The sequence below is a fragment of the Anser brachyrhynchus genome (assembly GCF_964034855.1).
Source record: "Anser brachyrhynchus genome assembly, chromosome: W".
Lineage (NCBI taxonomy): Eukaryota > Metazoa > Chordata > Aves > Anseriformes > Anatidae > Anser > Anser brachyrhynchus.
The window spans coordinates 1,102,054-1,122,285 of NC_137704.1; the positions used below are offsets into that span (position 1 = coordinate 1,102,054).

Here is a 20,232-nt window from a genome sequence, read left to right on the forward strand (position 1 = left end):
GCACTGACGTCGACTCTATACTTTGGAACCCATATCTCGGAAACTATTAGCAATTACACCTATTGCCTGTTTTCGTTAGGGAGCCAATCTGTGAAGGGGACAGGGGAAGACATGTTTCCCTACCTGTTCACTCTCCCTTTCTCCTTCACCACCACCCTCTTTTCCCCCGAGTTAGTTACGGTGGTTCTCCGAGATGTTGAATATCCTTGGGATACTCAGACCAGCCTGCTCTTGTTGTTATGTCTCCTGAATGCGCTTCAGGTTTTGTTGAGGGTTAAACAACTACTTAGGAATCTCATCCGGAGATCTGTCTTGAGGCGGGATAGTTGCGAGTGGCAGGGAGTGTGGGAGGATATGGGCAGGTTTCTAGAGCAGTGGTCACCTCCAGTGTTTTGGACATTCACCCCTGAACAACTGCAAAATCCTAAAAAGCTGGCAGAATGCTTGAAAAAAAGGTGTCATGACTCTGGCAGTTCCAAAGTGACACAAATCACTGTGGCGTGCTGGGGTCTGGCTTGTGCCTATCGAGCTGCAATTGATGCTACTAGCAACCTAGCTCCAGCTCCAGCTCCTGCAGCCACTCCAGTTCCAGCTCCTGCAGCCGCTCCAGCCCCTGCAGCTGCTCCAGCTCCAGCTCCAGCTCCTGCAGCCGCTCCGGCCCCTGCAGCTGCTCCAGCTCCAGCTCCTGCAGCCGTTCCAGTTCCAGCTCCTGCAGCCGCTCCAGCTCCTGCAGCCGCTCCAGCTCCTGCAGCCGCTCCAGCTCCTGCACCCGCTCCAGCTCCAGCTCCTGCAGCCGCTCCAGCTCCTGCAGCCGCTCCAGCTCCTGCAGCCACTCCAGCTCCAGCTCCTGCAGCCGCTCCAGCTCCAGCTCCTGCAGCCGCTCCAGCTCCTGCAGCCGCTCCAGCTCCTGCAGCCGCTCCAGCTCCAGCCCCTGCAGCCACTCCAGCTCCTGCAGCCGCTCCAGTTCCAGCCCCTGCAGCCGCTCCAGCTCCAGCTCCAGCTCCTGCAGCCGCTCCAGCCCCTGCAGCTGCTCCAGCTCCAGCTCCTGCAGCCGCTCCAGCCCCTGCAGCTGCTCCAGCTCCAGCTCCTGCAGCCACTCCAGCTCCTGCAGCCACTCCAGCCCCTGCAGCAGCTCCAGCTCCTGCAGCTGCTCCCACTCCTGTGTCTGGGTTAGAGAAACGAGCTGTAGCATTGCAAGTTGCCCCTGTAGACAAGGTGAAAAAATGGTATAGAGGCTCAGGTCGTTTAGAACGCAGACAGTCTTCTGCTAAGTCTGGGCATAGTGAAGACGAGGCTGGGCCATCAAAGGTGCAGGAGACTGAAGATGAGGATGAGGATGTCGAAAAATCAACAGTAACTACCCGGACTCTATACCAGCGTGAGCTACGAGATGTGCGAAAAGATTTTGGTCGCTGTATAGGTGAGCAGCTTGTCACCTGGCTGCTCCGGTGCTGGGACACCGGAGCCAATTATGTGGAATTAGAGGGCAAGGAAGCCAGGCGGCTGGGATCCCTTGCTAGGGACGCGTGCATTGACAAAGCAATTGGAGATGGAGCACGATCTCGCAGCCTCTGGAGGCGTCTCCTGTCAGCTGTGCAGGAAAGGTATCCCTTCAAGGAAGAACTTGTATGTCTACCAGGCAAATGGACCACCATGGAGAAGGGAATTCAGTACCTGAGGGAATTGGCCGTACGGGAAGTAATTTATAAGGACCTAGACGACGCACAAACATCCGCAGATCCAGATGCAGTCCGGTGTACACTACCCATGTGGCGGAAGTTTGTACAGAGTGCACCATCATCATATGCCAGCTCATTGGCAATACTAGCCTGGAAAGCGGAGGAGATACCCCCAGTGAATGAAGTGACTAAAATACTCCGGCAGTACAAAGGAAATCTCTCCTCTTCCCTACAGGCCTGTGTCTCAGCTGTGGAGAAACTCTCTGAAGAGGTCCACCAACTTAAAGAGAATTTATCTTCCCCTCCACCTGAACGAACCAGTGTCCACCAGCTAAAAGAGAATGCTTTGGAGAAACTTTCTGAAAAGATCCACCAACTTGAAGAAAGATTATCTTCCCCTTCACCTGAACGAACCAGTGTCCACCAGCTAAAAGAGAATACTTTGGAGAAACTTTCTGAAAAGATCCACCAACTTGAAGAGAGATTATTTTCCTCCCCACCTGTACAAACCAGTGTCTCAGCTATTAGGGGTAAACGTTCATCCATGCAAGGAAGACAATATGGTGGGCACACACACCGCGCCACCCTGTGGTTTTACCTACGTGACCATAGAGAGGACATGAGAAAATGGGATGGAAAATCTACTGCGACCCTAGAGGCACGGGTATGTGAATTGCAAAAGAAAACAATTGGGAAAAAGGGGTTCTCTGAAAAGTTTGCTGCTCCAACTTCCAGCAGGCAGTCCTTTAAACACAGAAACGAAGATTCTGACCAGGACTAGAGGGGCCCTGCCTCCAGCCAGGGGGAGGAAAGGGACAATCGAGTTTATTGGACTGTGTGGATTCGATGGCCTGGCACGTCAGACGCACAGAAGTATAAGGCTTTGGTAGACACCGGTGCACAATGTACTCTAATGCCATCAAGCTATAAAGGGCCAGAGCCCATCTGTATTTATGGTGTGACGGGGGGATCCCAGCAGTTAACTGTATTGGAGGCTGAAGCGAGTCTAACCGGTAATGAGTGGCAAAAGCACCGTATTTTGACTGGCCCAGATGCTCCGTGCATCCTTGGCATAGACTATCTTAGAAGAGGATATTTCAAGGACCCAAAAGGGTTCCGCTGGGCTTTTGGCATAGCTGCCTTGGAGACAGAGGACATTAAACAGTTGTCTACCTTGCCTGGTCTCTCAGAGGACCCTTCTGTTGTGGGGTTGCTGAGGGTTGAAGAACAGCAAGTGCCGATCGCTACCACAACTGTGCACCGGCGGCAATATCGCACCAACCGAGACTCTCTGAGTCCCATCCATAAGCTAATTCGTCAACTGGAGAGCCAAGGAGTGATCAGCAAGACTCATTCACCTTTTAATAGTCCCATATGGCCAGTGCGAAAGTCTAATGGTGAGTGGAGACTAACAGTGGACTATCGTGGCCTGAACGAAGTCACGCCACCACTGAGTGCTGCAGTGCCGGACATGCTAGAACTCCAGTATGAACTGGAATCAAAGGCAGCCAAGTGGTATGCCACAATTGATATCGCTAATGCATTTTTCTCCATCCCTCTAGCAGCAGAGTGCAGGCCACAGTTTGCTTTCACTTGGAGGGGAGTCCAATATACTTGGAATCGGCTGCCCCAGGGGTGGAAACACAGCCCTACCATTTGCCATGGACTGATCCAGTCTGCGCTGGAGCAGGGGGAAGCTCCTGAACACCTGCAGTACATCGATGACATCATTGTGTGGGGTGACACAGCACAGGAAGTTTTCGAGAAAGGGAAGAAAATAGTCCAAATCCTTCTGAAGGCCGGTTTTGCCATAAAACAGAATAAAGTTAAAGGACCTGCACGAGAGATCCAGTTTTTAGGAATAAAATGGCAAGAGGGACGTCGTCAAATCCCAATGGATGTGATCAACAAGATAACAGCTATGTCTCCACCAACTAGCAAAAAAGAAACACAAACTTTCCTAGGTGTCGTGGGGTTTTGGAGAATGCATATTCCAAATTACAGTCTGATTGTAAACCCGCTCTACCAAGTAACCCGTAAGAAGAATGCTTTTGAATGGGGCCCTGAGCAACGACAAGCCTTTGAACAAATTAAGCAGGAAATAGTTCATGCAGTAGCCCTCGGGCCAGTCCGAACAGGACCAGATGTAAAGAATGTGCTCTACACCGCAGCCGGGGAGAATGGTCCCACCTGGAGCCTCTGGCAGAAAGAACCTGGGGAAACTCGAGGTCGACCCCTGGGGTTTTGGAGTCGGGGATACAGAGGATCTGAGGCCCGCTATACTCCAACGGAAAAGGAGATATTGGCAGCATATGAAGGAGTTCGATCTGCTTCGGAAGTGGTCGGTACTGAAGCGCAGCTCCTCCTGGCACCCCGACTGCCGGTACTAGGCTGGATGTTCAAAGGAAGGGTCCCCTCTACACATCATGCAACTGATGCTACATGGAGCAAGTGGGTTGCACTGATTACTCAGCGGGCTCGAATAGGAAACCCCAGTCGCCCAGGAATCTTGGAGGTGATTATGGACTGGCCAGAAGGCAAATACTTTGGGATATCATCAGAGGAGGAGGTGGTTCGTGCTGAAGAAGCCCCCCTGTACAACAAGCTACTGGAAAATGAGAAGAAATATGCCTTGTTCACTGACGGGTCCTGTCGTATTGTGGGAAAGCATCGGAGATGGAAAGCTGCTGTATGGAGTCCTACACGACGAGTTGCAGAAGCTGCTGAGGGAGAAGGTGAATCGAGTCAGTTTGCAGAAGTGAAAGCCATTCAGCTGGCTTTAGATATTGCTGAACGAGAAAAGTGGCCAGTTCTCTATCTCTATACTGATTCATGGATGGTAGCAAATGCCCTGTGGGGGTGGTTACAGCAATGGAAGCAGAACAACTGGCAGCGCAGGGGCAAGCCCATCTGGGCTGCGGCATTGTGGCAAGATATTGCTGCCCGGGTAGAGAACCTGGTTGTAAAGGTACGCCACGAAGATGCTCATGTGCCCAAGAATCGGGCTACTGAAGAACATCAAAACAACCAGCAGGTGGATCAGGCTGCTAAGATTGAAGTGGCTCAGGTGGACCTGGACTGGCAACATAAAGGTGAATTATCTATAGCCCGATGGGCCCATGACACCTCAGGCCATCAAGGTAGAGATGCAACCTACAGATGGGCTCGTGATCGAGGGGTGGACCTGACCATGGACACTATAGCACAGGTTATTCATGACTGGGAAACATGTGCTGCAATCAAGCAAGCCAAACGGTCAAAACCTCTTTGGTATGGAGGACGATGGCTGAAATATAAATATGGAGAGGCCTGGCAGATTGATTACATCACACTCCCTCAAACCCGCAACGGCAAGCGCCACGTACTTACAATGGTGGAAGCAACCACCGGATGGCTGGAAACATATCCGGTGCCCCATGCCACCGCCCGGAACACTATCCTGGGCCTTGAAAAGCAAGTCCTATGGCGACATGGCACCCCAGAGAGAATTGAGTCAGACAACGGGACTCATTTCCGAAACAACCTTATAGACACTTGGGCCAAAGAACATGGTATTGAGTGGGTGTATCACATCCCCTATCATGCACCAGCCTCTGGAAAAGTTGACCGATACAATGGACTGTTGAAGACTACACTGAAAGCAATGGGTGCTGGGACATTCAAAAATTGGGATACACATTTGGCAAAGGCCACCTGGTTAGTCAATACCAGGGGATCTGCCAACCGAGCTGGACCTGCCCAATCAAACCTGTTACGCACTGTAGAAGGGGATAAAGTTCCTGTAGTGCACGTAAGAAACATGCTGGGTAGAACAGTCTGGGCTACTCCTGCCTCAGGAAAAGGCAAACCCATTCGTGGAATTGCTTTTGCTCAGGGACCTGGATGCACTTGGTGGGTAATGCAAAAGAATGGGGAGGTCCGGTGTGTACCTCAAGGGGATTTGATACTGGGTGAGAATAGCCCATGAGTTGAATTGTAGTATGTTAATTATTATATAATACTGTATGTCATCACTACCATGATTGCTATATATCATAGATGAAAATGGTGATTAATTAGAATGTATTGGAAAGAGTGTAACCTGAGCATGACATAAATGGTATGGAATAAGGGGTGGATATCTGTCCTGGTTCCAGTTAGGACAGAGTTAATTTTCCCTCATAGTAGCTGGTAGGGTGCTATGTTTTGGATTAGGGTGAGAAGAGCGCTGATAACATGCTGATGTTTTAATTGTTGCAGAGCAGTGTTTACACCAGGCCAAGGACTTTTCGGCTTCTCGCTCTGTCCTGCCAGCGAGCAGGCTGGGGGTGCAGCAGGAGCTGGGAGGGGACAGACCCAGGACAGCTGACCCAAACTGGCCAAAGGGGTATTCCATACCATCTGACGTCATGCTAAACAATATATAGGGGTGGCTGGCCGGGGTGGGGGGGCCGGCTGCTCGGGGATAGGCTGGGCATCGGTCAGCGGGTGGTGAGCAATTGCATTGTGCATCACTTGTTTTCTTACACATTATTATTATTAATACTATTATCATTATCACTATTATTATTATTATTGTTATTATTATATTCCTGTCTTAATAAACTGTCTTTATCTCAACTCACCGGCTTCACTTTCCCGTTTCTCTCCCCCATCCCAGAGAGGGAGGGGGGAGGGTGAGTGAACGGCTGTTTGGTGTTTAGCTGCCAGCCGGGTTAAACCACAACAGCAGGTAAACTCGATCTCCAGGAGAAAGGGAGTGAACCAGTGCATCCACCGGAATCAGCGCCCTTAATAGTATGTATCTATGGATGAGACCCAAAGTTTTTGCTGAAGACAAATGGAAAACTGTAAGTGTTTGATTCCCAGTTACATCCATCTGATCAGGTTTCCCAATCAACTTTATAGTGTAGGGTTTCCCATACAATATTTCAAATGGGCTTATATTTGAGACCTGGGTGTTATCCGGACTCTAAGTAAAACTACTGGGAAAACCTCTGTCCACTTTAGCTGGGTTTCCTGGCACAACTTTCTTATTTGGCCTTTCAGCGCTTGGTTCATCCTTTCTACCTCACCACAAGATTATGGCCTCCATGGGGGTTTGCTGCCACAAAGTGAGGCCCCCTGTCAAGCCCCCTATCAGGTACTCCAAATCACAGAATCATAGAATGGCTCGTGCTGTAAGGGACCTTTAAAGACCATCTAGTTCCACCTCCCCTGCCATGAGCAGGGATCCCACCAACTAGATCAGGTGCCCCAGGGCCTCATCTAACCTGGTCTTGAACACCTCCACAGATGGGGCATCCACAACCTCTCTGGGAAACCTGTTCCACTGCCTCACCACCCTCACAGTGAAAAATTTCCTCCTAACATCTAATCTGAGTCTCCCCTCTTTTAGCTTAAAACCATCCCCCCTTGTCCTGTCATTATCTGACTGAGCAAAAAGTTGCCCTCCATCTTTTTTACAAGCCCCCTTTAAGTACTGAAAAGCTGCAATGAGGTCTCCATGGAGCCTTCTCTTCTCCAGGGTGAACAACCGCAGCTAGCTCTCTCAGCCTTTCTTCATAGGAGAGGTGCTCCAGCCTCTTGATCATATTTGTGGTCCTCCTCTGGACCTGTTCTAACTGATCAATACCCATCTTTTCCTGGGGGCTCCAGACCTGGACGCAGTACTCCAAGTGGGGCCTCACAAGGGCAGAGGAGAGGGGGACAATCACCTCCCTTGAACTGCTGGCCACGCCTCTTTTGATGCAGCCCAGGATGCAGTTTGCCTTCTGGGCTGCAAGAGCTCACTGCTGGCTCATGTCAAGCTCTTTGTCCACCAGAACCCCCAAGATCTTCTCTGCAGGGCTGCTCCCAATGAGTTCTTCTCCCAGTCTGTACTCCTGTTTGGGATTGCCCTGACCCAGGTGCAGCATCTTGCATGTAGACTTTCTGAGCCTCATTAGCTTCACGTGGGCCCACTTCTCAGACTTTTCCAGGTCCCTTTGGATGGCATCCCTTCCTTCTCTTGTATCAACTGCACCACTCAGCTTGGTGTCATCTGCAAACTTGCTGAGGATGCACTTGATCCCACTATGTTGTTAATAATGATATTAGACAATACCAGTCCCAAGATGGACACCTGAGTGATACCACTCATCACTAGCCACCACCTGGACCCCCTTGACCACAACTCTCTGTGTGTGGACATCCAGCCAATTCCTTATCTACTTCAAATACACATCGCTCCAATTTGGAGACCAGGATGTCATGTGGGACTGTGTCAAAGGCCTTACAGAAGTCCAGGTAGATGACATCGGTTGGTCTTCCCTTATTGACTGATGCAGTCACTCCATCACAGAAGGCCACAAGATTGGTCAGGCACGATTTGCCCTTGGTGAAGCCGTGCTGCCTGTCTCGGATCACCTCTTTGATTTTCGTGTGCCCTGACATTGCTTCCAGGAGGATCTGTTCCATGATCTTCCCAGGAACAGAGGTGAGGCTCACCTGTCTGTAGCTCTCCAGGTCTTCCTTTCTGCCCTTTTTAAGAATGGGAGTGATGTTTCCCTTTTTCCAGTCACCAGGGACTTCACCTGACTGCCAGGACTTTTCAAATATTATGGAGAGAGGCTTGGGAACTACATCAGCCACTTCCCTCAGGACACTGGGATGCATGTCATCAGGCCCCGTAGACTTGTACCTGTTCAGTTTCATTATGTGGTCTCGAACCTGCTCTTTTCTTACACTGGGAGGGACTTTGCTCCCACAGCCCCTGACTAGAGGTTCAGGGACTCAAGAGACGTTGGAAGCCTGACTGCCAGTGAAGACTGAAGCAAAGACGTTGTTGAGTACCACAGCCTTCTCCATGTCTGTGGTTACTAGATCACCTTTCTCATTTATCAGAGGGGGTACACTCTCCTTGGCCTTTCCTTTCTGGCCAATGTACCTATGGAATCTCTTCTTGTTATTTTTTGCATCCATTACCAATTTTAGTTTCATATGTGGCTTAGCTTTCCTTATCTCTGCACATACAGATGGCATCCCTGTACCCTTCCCAGGACATATGTCCCTGCTTCCACTGGAATCTTGGGATTTTTTCTTTCAGTAGATACTGTACTACTTTCAGTAGATACTGTCCAGAGATGGGCTACAAAGATGGTGAAGAGCCTAGAGAGGAAGATATACGAGGAGCGGCTGAGGTAACTTGTTTTGTTCAGCCTGGAAAAGAGGAGGTTGAGAAGAGACCTCATCGCGGTCTACAGCTTCCTCACGAGGGGGAGTGGAGGGGCAGGCGCCAATCTTTTCTCTTTAGTGACCAGCAACAGGACCCGAGGGAATGAAGTCAAGCTGTGACAGGGGAGGTTCAGGCTGGATATCAGGAAAAGGCTCTTCACCGAGAGGGTGATCACACATTGGAACAGGCTCCCCAGGGATGTAGTCATGACACCAAGCCTGTAGAATTTTCAGAAGCCTTTGGACTATGCTCTCAGTCATATGGTTTGAGTTTTTGGGTAGACCTGTGTGGAGCCAGGAGTTGGACTCGATGATCCTTGTGGGTCCCTTCCAACTTGGGATATTCTATGATTTTTATGATTTACTTCTCTGATTTAATTGGTTCAACACAAGAAAGCTTTGGACCAATGTCCTGGTTTCAGTTAGGACAGAGTTAAGTTTCCTCCTAGTAGCTGGTAGGGTGCTATGTTTTGGATTAGGCCACCTGGTTAGTCAATACCAGGGGATCTGCCAACCGAGCTGGACCTGCCCAATCAAACCTGTTACGCACTGTAGAAGGGGATAAAGTTCCTGTAGTGCACGTAAGAAACATGCTGGGTAAAACAGTCTGGGCTACTCCTGCCTCAGGAAAAGGCAAACCCATTCATGGAATTGCTTTTGCTCAGGGACCTGGATGCACTTGGTGGGTAATGCAAAAGAATGGGGAGGTCCGGTGTGTACCTCAAGGGGATTTGATACTGGGTGAGAATAGCCCATGAGTTGAATTGTAGTATGTTAATTATTATATAATACTGTATGTCATCACTACCATGATTGCTATATATCATAGATGAAAATGGTGATTAATTAGAATGTATTGGAAAGAGTGTAACCTGAGCATGACATAAATGGTATGGAATAAGGGGTGGATATCTGTCCTGGTTCCAGTTAGGACAGAGTTAATTTTCCCTCATAGTAGCTGGTAGGGTGCTATGTTTTGGATTAGGATGAGAAGAGCGCTGATAACATGCTGATGTTTTAATTGTTGCAGAGCAGTGTTTACACCAGGCCAAGGACTTTTCGGCTTCTCGCTCTGTCCTGCCAGCGAGCAGGCTGGGGGTGCAGCAGGAGCTGGGAGGGGACAGACCCAGGACAGCTGACCCAAACTGGCCAAAGGGGTATTCCATACCATCTGACGTCATGCTAAACAATATATAGGGGTGGCTAGTCGGGGTGGGGGGCCAGCCGCTCAGGGATAGGCTGGGCATCGGTCAGCGGGTGGTGAGCAATTGCATTGTGCATCACTTGTTTCATACACATTAGTATTAGTAGTACTATTATTATTATTATTGTTATTATTATTTTCCTGTCTTAATAAACTGTCTTTATCTCAACTCACAGGCTTCACTTTTCCCATTTCTCTCCCCCATCCCAGAGAGGGAGGGGGGAGGGTGAGCGAACGGCTGTGTGGTGTTTAGCTGCCAGCCGGGTTAAACCACAACAACCAACCAGAAAAGATATCCACAAATAAAAGGAGATATCTATATTGATTACGCCTGGGTAACTCAGAAAAATCGATTTGCCAGTAGTCACCAGGAATCATTCTTTTTCACCTCGACAGGAGGAACTTTTATCTGTATTTTAGGATTGTTAAGACAAAGCTCAATTTTTAAAATTTTTTTTTTTTCAATTAGTAACATCCACGCTCCAGTAGCATACCTCCTGACATTATCTACTAGAGCTTCAGCTCCCACCTAGTTTTACTGGTTCCGCTGATTTCGCTCTCCCGAGTTTCACAGTTGCCCATGCAAATGGTACTACTTCATCCTTGATCGCAGTCCATACTTGATTCTATTAATCTCCCGAAGTATCTTCAAAGTTTTCCTGTAGCAAATATGCTTGTGCCTGCCAGGCATTATTTTCAGGAATATGTACTTGGATTTTTCCTTTCTCAAAGGTTATCGGGCACCCAGTTTATTTAATAGGTCTCGTCCTAACAGAGGCAAAGGACATTCCATCAAGTATAAAAATTCATGAGTCAATACTAATTTTCCAATTTCACATTTAATTGGTTGCAAAAAGGGTTTAACCTCTCGCTTTCCCATGGCCCCAATCACTAGCATAGAGAATTTACTCAGTGGTCCCTTGCAACTGTTTACTACCAAATAAGTGGTTCTTGTATCTACTAAAAATATTATAATCTCATTCCCCACCTTTACTGGAGCCAGGGGCTCTGCTGGGGCCATAGATGATTCTACCCCTGGTCCCCTTCAGTTCGAGTCTTCCATGCCAGTCATTAACAAGCCCACTTCAGGAACATTTGTTAATTTTGGCTCTTTGGATTAGTGCACTTTTGGACATTCGTTCCTCCAGTGCCCCTCTTCCCAAAAATATGCACACTGATTTAATCCCAATGAATAAGATGGGTGAGGGGGAGATATTATATATCTCCCTCATCCTCTTCCTATGCCTTGATTTCCCATCATCCTGCCTCTTCCTCCTTTTTGAAATCTTTTACTATGTGACAACATTTGGGCTTGAACCATAGCTGTTGCAAGCAAACTTCCTCGCATTTTTGCATTCTTCGGTTTCTCTTTTTATCTTTCCTTCTTCTCTACTTCATCTTGATTATTATATACCTCATTAGCTATCTCAATTAATTGGGAAACAAACATTCCTGAAACTCCCTCTAACTCTCTGCAACTTCTTCCAAATATAAGGGGCTGATTGTGCCATAAACAGCATATTAAAAATGTTTTTTTATTTGCCTCATCATCAGAATTTAAATCTGTCCATTTCCTAGCTACTTCACATAATCTTTCATAAAATGCTGATGGGTCCTCATTAGGACCCTGAGTTACTTGATATAATTTAGAAATATTCTTAGGCTTCAGTACTCCATGCTTACTTCCATACAAAATTAACTGATGATTTATTATTTTTTTTACAAGCATTTTACCTCCGTCTGTATTTGGATCCCAAGGAGGTTCTTGTTCTGGCATTAACCTCTCCGTCCCTTCCCTGACATTAATTCTCCTGTTTTCCTGCCTTCTTTAACACCAAACGTCTCTCTTCTGACATTCAACAAAACATGCATGTCTTTCCAGTCAGGACTGTGATTAAGCACAATCATTTGAAATACTCAGTTCATTTCTCAGGATTTTATTGGAAGGACACAGCTGACTCTTTCCAATTTATTAAGCCAGAAGATGAAAATGTACTTCTACAAAAAACGGTAATCCCTGGAGTCCTACCTCTTCCTGAAGTGGGGACTGAATTGCTACCGGATTTCATGCCTTCATTCTCCCCGTGACTGGACTAAATCCTACTTCCCCCCTAAAGCCTTTACTTCCCTGCCTTTCATCTACAATACTTCCTCGATCTGAATCTTTTTCATTGTGTACCAAAAGCTGTACATCTTCTTTTTCACCATGTTCAGTCAGCTCCAGGGCAGACGTGTTCTGCAGTGGAGCAGGGGATCGAGGCGGGCAGGGCTTTTTTCCTGCATAGAGGCTACTCGAGGCAACCGAGGGAGCAGCTAGGACACGGCAGCCCTCGCGAGGGCAGCTGACCAGGCGCTTGCGAAGCCAGCAGCGCCCCCTCCTCTGCCGTACAAAGGCGGCCCCTAGGGAGGGAAAGCGACCAGGAGCGCGGTGAACAGGATGGGCGAACAAAAACAGGACGGGTGTAGCGTGGCAGTTTGCGCGGCAGTTCGTGCAGGCAGGGTGAGCAGGGAGGGCGCTCTCACCGCTTGTTTTCCAACGGTGGTTGTAACCTGCTTGTGAAGAGTCCAGCCATGGTATCCACCCGACAGAAAGCCGTGGCCTCTGCATCCCTTGTGGCCTCTCCAGCCACAGCTACCGATGTGGCTACCCAGACACAGGTCTCGGGGAAACACGCAGCCATCCAGGTCTTGGGCTGCTGGGTGTGCCTGAGTCTTCTGTCAGTGTCTGACAGCAGCAGTGGGTATGCCTGTGGGAGGTGTGCCCAGGTTGAAGAATTGCTCAGCCTGCTGGCAGAGCTTTGGGAGGAGGTGAGTAGGCTGAGGAGCATCAGGGAGTTAGAGAGGGAAATTGACTCTACCCTCTCTGAGACAGACTCATGAGCCAGCCACTACACAAAAGACAAAGGTTCCCCCAACCCACCAGGCAGTAGGAGGGGACCTAGGACAAGAGGGGGAATGGAAGCAGGTTTCTGCTTGAGGCGGTAGGCGAGCACTTTCCCTGCCTACCTCACCTTCCCAGCTACCTTTACGCAACAGGTATGAGGCTCTAGAACTTGACAGTCAAGCAAACAATGATGCAGACAAAAGCCCATAACAATTGGAAGGGGTGCCTAAGGCTAGGTAACCTACCCCCTGCATCACTACATCTTCTATCAAGAAGGAAAGGAGAGTTATCGTCATAGGGGACTCCCTTCTGACAGGGACAGTGGGCCTGATTTGCCGTCTGGACCCAACCCACAGGGAAGTCTGCTGCCTCCCTGGGGCTCATGTAAGAGACATTGCCAGGAAAGTCACTCAGCTGGTATGGCCCACTGACTACTATCCGTTACTGTTTTTTCAAGCTGGTAATGACAAGGTAGCAAGGAAAAGTCCAAGGGTGATCAAAAGGGACTTTAGGGCTTTGGGGCGACTGGTTAAAGGATTAGGGGCACAGGTCATGTCCTTCCTGTAGCAGGAATCAACATCAACAGGCAGACTCGGCTCATCAATATGTGGCTCTGAGACTGCTGCCGTGGGCAGAACTTCGGGTTTCTTGATCACGGGAAGGTCTACGTGGTACCAGGTCTGCTGGCACCAGGTGGGATGCACCTCTCTCAGAGGGGGAAAAGGATTTTTGCCCAGGAGTTAGCAGGGCTGATAGATAGGGATTTAAACTAGAGTCGAAGGGGGAAAGAGAGAAAACCAGGCCCGCCGGTGATAAGCTATGGGATGGCATGCCAGAGTCAGAGGGACTGTGTGCTAGTGAGGTCCTTCAGTTTGCTCCACAAGGTGCTGCATACAATGAGGCGCATTTGAAGTGCTTCTACACAAACACACGCAGCATGAGGAATAAACTGGATGAGATAGAAATCTTGGCCCAGTCCCACAGCTACATCATCGGCATAAGCAAAACCTGGTGGGATGGGTCCTGTGACTGACTGTTGTGTTGCAATAGATGGTTGCAGGATCCTCAGGAGGGACAGGCAGGGCAGGCGAGGCGGTGGGGTGGCAATGTATGTAAAGGAGGGACTGGGCTGTGTGGAGCTTGCAGTTGGTGATGGCAAAGTTGAGAGCCTCTGGGTAAGGATTAAGGGACAAACAAATAAAGGGGATGTCGTTGTGGGAGTCTATTACAGACCACCCGGCCAGGATGAAGACACCAATGAATTATTCTCTGAGGAACTAAGAAATATCTCAAGATCAACTGCCCTTGTCCTTATGGAGGACTTCAACTTGCCAGGTGTTAACTCTCAATATCACATGGCCGACACAAGCAGGTCCAGGAGGTTCATAAAGCACCTCGATGATAACGTCTTGGTGCAGGTGCTAAGGGAGCCAACTAGGAAAGGTGCCCTCCTAGATCTGTTGCTTGAGAACAGAGTCTTGTGGGGGACGTGGCAATTGGCAGCCGTCTTGGTCATAGTGACCATGAAGCAGTTGAGTTTAAAATATTTGGTGACAGGAGGAAAACTGCCACCAACACTTCAGCCCTAGCTATGGGGAGAGCAGACCTCAGGCTGCTCACGGAACTAGTTAGTAAGGTCCCCTGGGAAGCTGCTTCTGAAGGAGCTGGTGTCCATCAGTTCTGGTCATTCTTTAAGCACTGCCTCCTAAAAGCACAGGATCAGGCAATTCCAAAATATCGGAAGTCAAGCAGGCGGGGCAAAAGGCTGGCTTGGCTTCTTCTGGAGCTTAGGCAGAAAAAGAAAGCATATGGCTGCTGGAAGCAGGGTCAGGTAACGTGGAAGGACTACAAGGACACTGTTTGCCTTTGTAGGGAGAAAATTTGTGCAGCCAAAGCCCAACTAGAGTTGAAGCTGGTCAGGTCTCTGGGAGAAAATAAAAAGGGCTTTTTAAAATAGGTGAACAGAAAAAGGAGGACCAGAGAAAACATACGTCCACTACTTGATGGGGATGGTCACCTCACAGACAAGGACATAGGCAAAGCGGAGACGTTTAATGCCTTCTTTGCCTCTGTCTTCAACACTGATGATGGGCTTCGGGACCCAGGGTGCCCTGAGCTGGAGGACCATGACGGTGGGAATGATAAACTCCCAACCGACCCTGAACATGTACGGGATTTGCTGCTCCACCTGGATCCATACAAGTCCATGGGTTTGGATAGGATTCATCCCAGGGTGCTTGGAGAGCTGGCTAATGTCACTGTGGGACCTCTCTCAATTATTTTTCAACGATCTTGGGAATCTGGAGAGGTCCCAGTTGACTGGAGGCTGGCAAATTTTCTACCAATTTTCAAGAAGGGCAAGAAAGAAGACCCTGGCAACTACAGGCCTGTCAGTCTCACGTCAGTGCCTGGTAAAATTATGGAGAAGGTTATCCTGGGAGTTATTGAAGTGCACCTGGGGGACAATGCAGTCATAGGTCACGGCCAACATGGGTTCATGAGGGGTAGGTCCTGTTTAACAAATTTGATTTCCTTTTATGATAAGATCACCCATCTAGTTGATCAAGGGAAACCAGCTGATGTGATCTTTTTGGACTTCAGCAAGGCTTTTGACACAGTTTCCCATAGGATCCTACTGGACAAAATGTCCAGCATACAGCTAGACGAAAACATAATACGATGGGTGAACGATTGGCTGACGAGTAGGGCTCAAAGGGTTATGGTAAATAGGGACACATCAGGCTAGCGGCCAGTCACAAGTGGGGTCCCCCAGGGCTCCATTTTAGGGCCAGTTCTTTTCTATGTTTTTATAAACAATTTGGATGTAGGACTTGAAGGTGTTTTGAGCAAATTTTCTGACTATACTAAACTGGGAGGAGTTATTGACTCTGTTGAGGGTGGAAAGGCCTTGCAGAGAGATCTGGACAGACTGGAGAGCTGGGCGATCACCAACAGCATGAAGTTTAACAAGAGCAAGTGCGGGGTCCTGCACCTGGGACGGGGCAACCCTGGCTATATGTACAGACTGGGAGACAAGACCCTGGTTCTGGTAGTGGAGGCCTGCAGGGGTGGTCTCTGTGAGAAGAAACCAGCAGCTGCCCCATGTTAGATAAGGGTCAGTTTCATCCGGCTCCAAAGGGTCCCACCGCTGCCCAGAGCCGAGCCATGAGCAGTGCTGTTTGTGCCTCTTTGAGGCATCAACCCTTCGTGCCCCATGTTGGGCGCCAAAAATACTGTAGTGGTTTAACCCATCCAGCAGATAAGCACCACACAGCTATTCGCTCAACTCCCCCCTCCCTCTCTGGGATGGGGGAGAAAATCAGAAAAAAGAAATGAAAGCCTGTGGCTTGAGATAAAGACAGTTTATTAGGACAGAAAAGAAAGGAAAATAATAATAATAATAATAATGATAATAGTACTACTAATAATGTGTACGAAACAAGTGATGCACAATGCAATTGCTCACCACCTGCTGACCAATGCCCAGCCTATCCTTGAGCAGCCGGTTTCCCCACCCCGGCCAGCCACCCCTATATATTGTTTAGCATGATGTCAGATGGTATGGAATACCCCTTTGGCCAGTTTGGGTCAGCTGTCCTGGGTCTGTCCCCTCCCAGCTCCTGCTGCACGCCCACCAGGCAACCATTGCATGCAATATTGCTTCAGTTTTCCTTTTGTTAGGGGATCCCCACCAAACTTATTCCAGTTCTTAAGGGTGTATCCTAAAAGTGAACAAGGGGTTGGTTTGGAGTAAGGACTGTTACCAGGGCAACTTTTATTAGGTCTAGTCACTGTTCCATAATCTGGATTGTAAGAATGTAGACTAGCATTATCTATTGTCTAGAATATCCTGTAGTATTAGGAACTGGATGTGGTAATCTACATGCTCCGGGGGACTCAGCCAAACTGGCAAGAAATAGGGAAGCACTGATGCCCTGATGATAAACTTGCCTCATCATAATACTAAAAAACACACCCACCGGTCAATACAACCCTAGCTCAGATGAGGCCCCTTCCCATGAGCATGCGTAAATTTTCTAGATTAGATTGTGCAACTATATGTAAATCACTAACCAGTTAGAATGTAGCGGGATGTGCTATTATGATAATGACTGTGTAGAACTGTATAAAAATCAACAGGGAAAGTCTGGAGTCAGGCCAGTTTTGTGGAAAGCCACCTGATACCCAGACTTGCGCAATTCTGAAATAAACAATATCTCAACCTAGGGTGTGTATTTGGCTTATTGGACTGGGTAAAGAATCCAAACTTTATCGGACAACAGTTTTTGGTGACCCAGATGGAACAGCCTTAGAGCCTTGCCCAGATTGTCTTGCTGGCTGCCGACGGGGAGAACGGATATACAGGACTCCAGTGTGTACCGACCATTTTGATCAGGGACTCCCGGGATCATCTCCCTGTCCAAAGGTGTTAAGCAACTCAGCGGTGCAATGCCAAATGTGAATAATACTGTTTTTAGTTAGGGTGAAAAGAGGGGTTAAGAGGTTTTAAGAGTTTTTGTTTGAGCCAGCATTTGTGGTAAATAATTTCATGCATATAGACGGTGACAACCAGAGTGCATGAAGGTGTAGGTCATTCGTGGTATTTTTAAATAATTTCATACATGTAGATGGTGGCGACCAGAGTGTATGAAGGAATGGGCATAGGCCCCTCTGTTTGGTGTATAGACCTTTCGTGTGGTAAAATGGGGATGAGTCCTTCTTCCAAACCAACACCTTGTTCACCTTTAGGATGCATCCTTAAGAACTGGAATAAGTTTGGTGGGGATCCCCTAACAAAAGGAAAACTGAAGCAATATTGCATGCAATGGTGGCCTAAATATAAATTAGATGATGGGGAAAATGACTGGAATTAGGTGCTTTGGAATATAATACTATTTTACAACTGATGTTATTTTGTTGAAGGACAGGCAAATGGATTGAAACACCTTATGTAGATTTGTTTGTTTGTTTTTCTTTGTGAAATGACCATGAGACTAGAAAAATGCAAATTATTAATTGATTATGCTAATGTGATGATTATGGCAACTGATAAAGAGTTGGCATTTTATGAAAGGTTATGTGAAGGGGTTAGAAAATGGACAGATTTGAATCTGGATGATAAGGCAAATAAGGTAAACAGTCAGCGCCCGATATCCGGAAAAAGCTACAGAGGGTAGATGGAGTTTCAGGAATATTCATTTCCCAATTAATTGAGATAACTTATAATGTATATAACAATAAAGATGAAATAGAGAAAGAGAAGAGACAGAAGGAAAAACAGAAGAAGGCAAAGAGGCAGGCAAGTCTACTTGCAACAGCCGTGGTCCAAGCCCAAATGTTGTCACGAGGGGGAAGAGGCAGAACAGTAGGAAAAGGAGGCAGAGAGAGGGGAAGGGGAAGATATGTAACATCTAATCCTCACCCCTCTGATTCATTAGTATTAAATCAGTATTCATATTGTCAAGAAGAGGGACATTGGAAGAAGGAATGCCCAAAATTAAATCAGTGTAGGGAAACAAAATTAACAAGGGTTCCCAAGGCAGACCTGTTAATGATTGGAACAGAGGAATCAGACTGAAGGGGACCAGGGGTAGAATCATCTATGGCCCCAGCAGAGCCCCTGGCTCCAGTAAAGGTGGGGAATGAGATTATAATATTTTTAGTAGATACAAGAACCACTTATTTGGTAGTAAACAGTTGCAAGGGACCACTGAGTAAATTCTCTATGCTAGTGATTGGGGCCATGGGAAAGCGAGAGGTTAAACCCTTTTTGCAACCAATTAAATGTGAAATTGGAAAATTAGTATTGACTCATGAATTTTTATACTTGATGGAATGTCCTTTGCCTCTGTTAGGACGAGACCTATTAAATAAACTGAGTGCCCAATAACCTTTGAGAAAGGAAAAATCCAAGTACATATTCCTGAAAATAATGCCTGGCAGGCACAAGTATATTTGTTACAGGGGAATTTTGAAGATGCTCCAGGGAAAAGGATTGAGTGAAATACCATCTAACATCATGGATGCAGTGGTGCCATTTGTATGGGCAACAGAGAAACCTGGGAGAATGAGATCGGCAGAACCAGTGAAGTTACAACTCAAAACAGGAACAAACCATTAAGAACAAAACAGTATCCAATAAAATTAGAAGCAAGGAAAACACTGGAGCCCATTATTGATAATTTCTTACAGTGTGGATTATTAAGAGAATGCCAGTGTGAATATAATACCTCCATTTTCAAGACATTAAAGGGGGTTTCTGGGAATGGCTGGTGTAGGCTGTGGATTCCAAATTATGGGTTGATGGCTAAACCCCAATATGAAGCTGTTAAAGGTCCAGGGGAACTGTCAGAATGGACCTTGGAATACAGACAAGGATTTGATAACATCAAAAGAGCTTTAATGAAAGTCCCCGCCTTGGGACTTCCTCACCTAACCATATACTCATAGAATCATAGAATCATTCAAGTTGGAAAAGACCTCCAAGATCATCTAGTCCAACCTTTAACCTAGTACTGACAAGTCCACCACTAAACCATGCTACTAAGTTCTACATCTACACATTTCTTGAAGACCTCCAGGGATGGTGACTCAACCACTTCCCCAGGCAGCCTATTCCAATGCTGCACAACTCTTTCAGTAAAGAAATTTCTCTGAATACCCAACCTAAATCTCCCCTGGTGCAACTTGGGGCCGATTCTCCTCATATTATCACTTGGTGCTTGGGAGAAGAACCTGATCCCCACCTCACTACAACCTCCTTTAAGGTAATTGTAGAATACAATACGGTCTCCCCTGAGCCACCTTTTCTCAAAGCTAAACAACCCCAGCTCCCTCAGCTGCTCCTCATAACCAAACCATTTGAACTGTTTATCCATGAAAAGGGGCACATGGCACTGGGAGTACTAATACAATATTTAGGAGACTGGAGAAGACCTGTAGGTTATTTCTCAAAACAGATGGATAAAGTGGTTTTGGGGTGGATGTTTAAGAGCAGTAGCTGCAATGATTTTGTTGATACAGGAATCCCGGAAGTTGACAATGGGACAAAAATAACAGTATATTTACCACATATGGAAGCAGCGGTATTAAAACAAAAAGGACACCACTCATTATCACTGTCACTTGGTACAATACCAGGCCTTGCTAATGGAACAAGATGATGTTCAGTTAAAAATGAGTAGTGCCTTGATCAAGAAGAAGAAATTAACCATGATTGTTTACAGGTTATTGAACAAGTGTATGACAGCTGACTGGATTTAAAGGACATG

At 47.5% G+C, this 20,232-nt stretch overlaps 3 protein-coding genes and 1 long non-coding RNA gene across 16 annotated transcripts in view; 3 read left to right on the forward strand and 1 right to left on the reverse strand.

The window, feature by feature from the left end:
* The window catches only part of LOC308184670 (uncharacterized protein), a 176,277-nt gene that overhangs the window by 142,928 nt on the left and 13,117 nt on the right, over positions 1 to 20,232 (forward strand). The window lies entirely within an intron of this gene.
* Positions 1 to 20,232, forward strand: part of LOC308184666 (homer protein homolog 1-like) — a gene marked incomplete at its 5' end in the record, with an annotated part of 238,995 nt that overhangs the window by 83,231 nt on the left and 135,532 nt on the right. The gene's annotated exons all lie outside the window — the stretch shown is intronic.
* LOC308184674 overlaps positions 1 to 20,232 on the reverse strand; it is a 169,368-nt gene that overhangs the window by 9,092 nt on the left and 140,044 nt on the right. The window lies entirely within an intron of this gene.
* LOC308184660 (uncharacterized protein) lies at positions 2,388 to 18,918 on the forward strand. 2 transcript variants are annotated; one of them, XM_080571945.1, is made up of 2 exons: positions 2,388 to 3,076; positions 3,245 to 18,918. In XM_080571945.1, exons 1-2 carry the CDS (start codon positions 2,593 to 2,595, stop codon positions 5,644 to 5,646), a joined length of 2,886 nt encoding a protein of 961 aa, XP_080428071.1. In that variant the 5' UTR covers positions 2,388 to 2,592; the 3' UTR covers positions 5,647 to 18,918. The 2 variants fall into 2 exon arrangements, with proteins under 2 accessions (XP_080428071.1, XP_080428072.1); XM_080571946.1 differs by having other exon boundaries at positions 3,248 to 18,918.